The 6,985-nt window shown below is 37.7% G+C and overlaps 1 protein-coding gene across 1 annotated transcript; it reads left to right on the plus strand.

Annotated features, from left to right (window-relative positions):
* Nucleotides 1-3,783: 3,783 nt before the first annotated feature.
* Nucleotides 3,784-4,904, plus strand: LOC104610061 (LOB domain-containing protein 29). Its single transcript, XM_010276523.3, has 2 exons — nt 3,784-4,135; nt 4,290-4,904. The coding sequence occupies exons 1-2, from the start codon at nt 3,857-3,859 to the stop codon at nt 4,731-4,733; spliced, it is 723 nt and encodes a 240-aa protein (XP_010274825.1). The 5' UTR covers nt 3,784-3,856; the 3' UTR covers nt 4,734-4,904.
* The last annotated feature ends 2,081 nt before the right edge of the window (nt 4,905-6,985 follow it).

Here is a 6,985-nt window from a genome sequence, read left to right on the forward strand (position 1 = left end):
CAGCTACCTCTCTAGTCTTAACCTCTGCTCCTTCTCCTTTTCTTTCTTTCTTTTTCTTTATATACTCATTAAAAAATTATGTTATAATTAAGTAAACCCATTAAATAACTCTGCTTTGTTTCATAATCCATTGGATTCACTTCTTTTTCTGAAATCCAACGGCTCCAAACAGGGCTACAGACGCAAACAATCTCATTGGATCAAGAGACATTGAAGAATGGATCTTTTCCCTTTTATTTTTTTATCTTTGAAACTTCAATTATTTAGTGGAGGAAGTACGGCCTTCAGTGACATGCCTCACACATGAACAGGTATAATGGGAACCAGGTGGTGGGGCTTCCGATTGACAACCACAGACGTTTGTTAAACTTTCCTCTGTCAAATTCTTGGTTCAAGTGTTGGGCCTCCATTATTGCCCATAAAATTAACTTCTTGGACTGATATGCTTGGAACCTGAATCACCAATTACACAATATTAATTTTAATCTTACTCTACATAATCCATGATTATTAAGACTATATAACCATGCTTTATATATAACTACTCTTTTAATTAAGGCACAGATCTTAATGATACATCAGCCGGAGTGCCACTTGTCGCTTAGTCATCTTGCTGAGGTGGCAAACTTGGGGGGCAGGTGGATGATCGTATATGCCATCCTCTTCTAAGGTCAGAGAACAAAACGGTAAATAAATGATTAAGATAAAAGTCATGGTTAAGAATCTTGTATTATCCATATGGAAGCAATATGGTTAGTAGTCTTTTTTGTACTACCATGGTTTCAGGAGTACGGGCTTGCAATGGTGCATGCTCATTAACCCAAGCTGTCTAGCTTCTTCTCATATCGTACCTATGTTGAGCGGCCCACTGATCCATGCTGTGGCGTCTGAGCCCGGCCTAGTGGGTCCACTGTGTCCTAGCTGTCTCCCTAACTGGCAAGCCTTGTCGAGCCTGACTCCATGTGGGGGCACCCTAGAAGCGGAGAGAAACTTTCTATTTCTTAATTTGACACCCATTTGATCAGAAGACTATACCCACAGAGAATTAATATTTATTAATTAGTACAATTATATATGGGTTCAGGCTTTCAGCTGGTATATATATTAACATGTAAATTAACCATTTTTGTTCTACCATATATATAAATAGCTACTAGGAGTACTCCGAGTGATTATAAAAGGTAATTGAGTGCTGCTGATAAGCGTGATATCATTTCATGGAGGACATATTATGGGCAACTGGACCCATGATTCAATGAATCCAAACAGACCATCGTAGAAAAATATGAGCCAAATTGATTTAATATATTTTTTAATTTACTTGTTTAAGATGGTCAAAGAAATAAAATCTAATGATCGGTGCAAGAATTAAAAGAAACTCTGACATTCTAACCAACTTCATTTCAGGCGTTTCTAGTCATCAATATATATCTCCACCTCTGCCGGCCGGCAACCTGTGAAAGAGAGATGCACGCCAATGCATATGTGAATAGGTTATTAACAAATATGCAAAGGGGAATCTCCATCCCACACCCACCCATTGCTTGTCTTCCATCCCCAGGTGTCAAGCAACAAACTGCGCCAATGGGAGCCTTCATTGCTGTCTAGAAAGAACATCCACTATATTCTATTGGCTTCTGCTATCTCAATTTTCAGGAGCAAGCACTCACTGATTGCAATTATCTTTACTTTCAACCTAGGAGATTTCCATTGGATTGCACTGATTAGTAGCCTGTGATCTTCAACTACTAGGATATCTCAAGCTGGGTTTGTTGAATGGTGGTCCTAATCAATGACCACCCATATATATGATCTTACTATATATGCCCTAATAATGTGCTCCAGACTGCTATTGTTCATTAATAATACTCACCATCCAAAAGAGAAAAATATTATAGCTTTACAAACCTTATTTAAAAAGCTACGTAGGTTGATAGCCTATTCTGAGTTCTGACTACAAAGAAGCTATAGAGAGGGAAGGATGAGGAAGTTGTATATATGTTTAGGTAAGTTAAAAAGATCATATAAAAGTGACTTTGAAATGCTAAAAAAGGTTTGTCAGGTGGGTTTCTCGGGATGTTAATAGTTTATAAAGAAGCAATAAAGATGAGCTTCAGTGTGCTTTTTCTAGATTAGTTATTGAATCCCCAACCCATCAAAAAAAAAAAAAAAGATTAGTTATTGAACCCCACATTATTGTTTAAGGGACATATTTTAATAAGCCCATTAATTTAAAACTTTCCTTCCTGTCTCCAAGGTCACTCTCCTTTCCTTCATGGTTTAAGTGGCCAACAAGTACACATGACTGAAAACCATTCCGAAGATCTGATAATGGTGGCCAGGGTGGCTGGTGCCATGCAAGAAACCCTATTGATACGTCGGACTACATCTTCCACTGTGAATCATAGGTTAGTCCAGTCATCAAGCTAATAGCTAGAGCTAGAAGAATAGAAGATGCTGCTTTTCATTTCTCCTAATTAAGCTCTAGTGCCCATTTAGAGTTTGCTTTGGTTAATTGAGAAACTTAAGGGATTAATCTCTCTGTTCGGTTGTTATTATTAGGGATATATCATATATATATATATATGGAGGTGTGGCCAAATTTAGCCCAATGTGCATTTGAGCGAGGTCTAGACGTTGGTGCCAATGTGTGACATTAGAAATTGATTGAAAATGATTAATGATTGTATGTGAGATTAGTTAATGATAATAATATGGTATTGCTCGACAAGCTGTGACCTGAAACACTAAAACAAATGGAAGACTAAACTCTTTCTCTCTCTCATCGTGCGTTTGTGTGTCTGTGTTTACCCCCTTCATGAAATGTTCTATTCCAGTGTCACTATCTTTTGTTTCATTCTTTTTGGAATATGCTTCTTCTTAGAACTATTTCTTTTTTTTTTTTTTTTTTTTTAGTTTTTTACATTCACAGTTGGGAGGAACAATTAGTTTTGGCATTGTAGGCCAAAGAGTTTACACGCACGTTATTCTATAGCCATAAAAATGGGCGAATGAATACGTAATGAGTTAATCCATCACCATTAATTCCATGGGTAACTACTATATATATCTCTCAACTGCTAATTTGGACAATCTGAGCAGTTTCAACGAACCCACATCTTTATAAATTACACCCATTAATGAAAATCAACCCAATTGGTTTATCCTAGCTAGTGATTACTGTAATAATCCTTTATTTTTTGGGCTGTACACATAAATTTTCAGACTGTACATCAAGATGAATTTGATAATTGGATGGTTATTATATCTACCATATATATGGATCAGCTTCTAGAGGAGGTTCCTCCAATAGGCTCTAGGTGGGACCTATGGAACTTGTCTCAGTCTGAGCTTCATGGGTATACGCGGATGACTATAGTGGCTGTAGCTAGTGGCTAAGGTCTACAGCTCTAGGCTTTGAGATTTGCCCTTTGCATTTATGTCAAATCCAAAGTATGTAATTCCCAAATGAATGCACTTGAGTTTATCACAGTAAAGAGCAATACATCAAAAGAGACGGAAAGAAATAACTCCAATGATGAAGCAAACAGAGACGGGTTGTATTTATGTTAGCTCTTTTGTCGTTTAAGGATGTTTGAATGGAATCTCATGAGAGTATTAAAATTTAAGATGGGGGGTGAAAGAGGGTTGTGAATAGAAAAATAATGAAATCTGTAGCCCATTATGGAGACCAAGTCTAATTAAGTATTCATTATAATAAGATCCCACCTCCCTCTCCTTGGAGCGTTTATAAAACATTGTGAAAGTGCTTGCACTGGACTACGAGCTAGCAAGAGCAAAAATCACCAGAGCCCAAGAGAGAAAAGAATCAATCACCACCAAACTGAGAGCCAAGATGACAGGGTTTGGATCTCCTTGTGGAGCCTGCAAGTTCTTGAGGAGGAAGTGTGTCAAGGGTTGTGTTTTTGCTCCTTATTTCTGCCATGAGCAAGGGGCCACCCATTTCGCTGCTATCCACAAGGTCTTCGGTGCAAGCAATGTTTCAAAGCTCCTCGCTCACCTCCCAGTAACCGACCGTTGTGAAGCTGCGGTTACAATCTCATACGAAGCTCAAGCAAGGCTTCAGGATCCCATTTATGGATGCGTCTCTCATATTTTCGCTCTCCAGCAGCAGGTACTCTCCCTCTAATTTGCATTCATTCTCAACACAGGATTACATTCAAAAGCAATTAATTGTATACTAGCTGAAATTGCTATATATATTCTGATCAGAATTTTACCTTCAGTACTGAGTTTCTTTCTTTCTTTTGGTTGAAATTGTGCTGCAGGTTGTGAATCTACAAGCACAGCTCGCATCTCTCAAGGCACAAGCAGCACAGAACCTTGTCAATGGCTCCACCACTGCAACCCCTCAAGAAGACACTAAGTTCTATGGGAAGTTTCCTTCGTACCCACAAGATGTCCAAGCTGCTGGTGCAGGTTTGTTCAATTTGGAGGATTCATCAAGGGTGGTGCAACAATTCCATCCCAACCCAGCAAACAACAATGCCGACTCCACCATGTATTATAACAATGGTCTCATGGATATGAATCCCAATCCCATGGATTATCAGAATTCTGTCATACCTGAAGAAACCATCTCGTATAATAGTTTTGAAGACCCAACTCAGGCCATGGCTTCGCTAGACATGCAAACCAACAGCAGGAAATGGGCGTTCCAAGATATGGAGGACCTTCAATCAGTGGCCTTCTCTTATCTTCAACGTACATGAGATGGTGGACACTCAGCCAAATTATCAGCCCAGATGTGTTCTCATCAATTTTGAAATGCTACTACATACTTCTAAACATGCACTTTTGCTGCTACTACAAATAAGCTAGGATCCCTACAAATGCTTATACAATTAGGAACCCTATAGTCCAGTCTATGGTAGTTTTCTTAGATCTTGTGTATCCTTAATTAGTAATTGATAGAATAATAGTGTAATCTTTTTGTCAGAGAAAACAAAATTGGGAACTAGTTTTGTTCTACTTAAGTAGCTTCAGTTCATTAATGGACCTAATTAATGAAGACCTAAAAAATCAAACCTAATGATACCTAGGTTTCGTGCTTGATTTACCTAATTCCTCGCCATTGAACTTGTTAATTGCATTAATTAGACATCTGAAGAAGGCAAACGCCTTAAAAAAATGTCCATTCAGTTTAAGGTCGTCATCATAATATTGCAAATCTATTAGGTAAGCTAGCTAGTAATGACGTTGTTTTAAAAAATCCCTTCGATACTCAGAGTACTACATTAAGAAGTCATCTCTGTGAAGAATGAGATTTCTTTGCTCAAATTTCAAGTACTCCAATTACTGCTTAGAGTACCTGAGGATATGAGTAAGCTCTTTCAGAATGAACGTTTTAAACAAAATCTCTTTGATACTCAGAGTACGTACAACAAGAAGTCATCTTTATGAAGATGGAGATTTCTTTTCTCAAATTTCATCAACTCCAATTATTGTTCTTTAGAATACCTGAACATCTAATTAAGCTCTTTGGGGATGAAAGTTAATTTTAAACAAAATCTCTTTGATACTCAAAGTACAGTATAAGAGGTCATGTCTGTGAAGATTGAGATTTCGTCGCTCAAAGAATCGGTGCAATTAGCTGTTTAGTCCCAATTCTGATATCTGGAGGAGCTGCTAGAACATGTTAAAAATAATTTAAAGTTAGTTCTGGTGTTTCCTTTACGACTTTCAGTGAAGTGGAAGGTTGTCTTATGCAAGAACATTTAAGATTACATAGAAACTTCATTCAATCTCAACATTAATAAGAACAACAGCGCATGCAATAATGAAACTCCGTCTTTGAATCAGAAACTGAGAAACCTGAGAAGGTGTACAAACTCGTAAGTTGTATGGTTCGAAACCTAACTCTAATCATCATCCTTCTCATTCTCAGTTTCTCACAACCCAATATTTATTTTCTGACTTTCAAGAGAGAGTCCCAATGAGCTTATGCGCTGTCTTAGAATTGTGGTATTGTCCTTTGACTGTATTCAATAATATCCAGCCTTCTTGTTGGAATGGTTCTTGCCGATTGTCGAGAACTTCATTCTTGAGGAGCAGACATGAGCCCATGAATATCTGAGAAATACGAAGAATTGCTATTGTCAGTTCTTAACAAGATGCATGCGTCTCGACTTCGGCAGGTTAGATAATGCCTGGAGAGTAGAATAAGATGGAGAGAAAAGCGAAAAACAGCTTTATTATTCATGGGCTTGCTTGCCTCAGGAAAGGCTTCAGCTACATAAGGCTGCCTCCCCACTACAGACATGTTTCTCCTTATAAGGATACTAAAATAAAGTCTGCACCCTCCATTTTCTGAGTTCTGACTATCATCAAATTATTAATGATGCCTTTTCATGGTACTTCAGTCATCAGTCCAACAAACAAGCCCCTCATTGTGATCCTTTAGTCGGAAGATGGTTTAAATTGTTTAAGGACCTACAGAGAAAGGGTTTCTCTTAATTGATCTAAATCTGAAAAATTAATTTGAAGCTAGCTAGAGCTGAACTATGAATTGCAGAGAAGAGTCTCTCTCTCTCTCTCACTCACTCTCTCTCTCTCTCTCCTATCGTCATTTGCATTATAAAACTGCCAACAGTAATTTTCCTTTTAATTTCTTGTGCATTGGAGGTACAGATGCAAAAAATATGGTAAGGTAAGGGAAGCAAATAATTAAATAAGAAACATGAGACTGTACAGGAATAGACATGCAAACACATACATATATAAAAACACAAGGCATAAGTGCCAAAAGTTATTTCAAGACAAATGGTGTTCAGTAATTCACAAGTCACACCTCACCAGACAATGGTGTAAGGTGGGGAAGGGTTAAAGCAAAATTTCCGGGGCTAAATATTATAGAATTAGAAAGTGATACTACATATATATGACAAGATTAAAGTGAAAGTAGGATGCTTATAGCTTGAATGAGTAAGGTTAATGACTTAGGGATTAGGGTTTGTACTTGAAG

The sequence above is a fragment of the Nelumbo nucifera genome, chromosome 1, assembly GCF_055504915.1.
Source record: "Nelumbo nucifera cultivar China Antique chromosome 1, China Antique-T2T, whole genome shotgun sequence".
Classification (NCBI taxonomy): domain Eukaryota; kingdom Viridiplantae; phylum Streptophyta; class Magnoliopsida; order Proteales; family Nelumbonaceae; genus Nelumbo; species Nelumbo nucifera.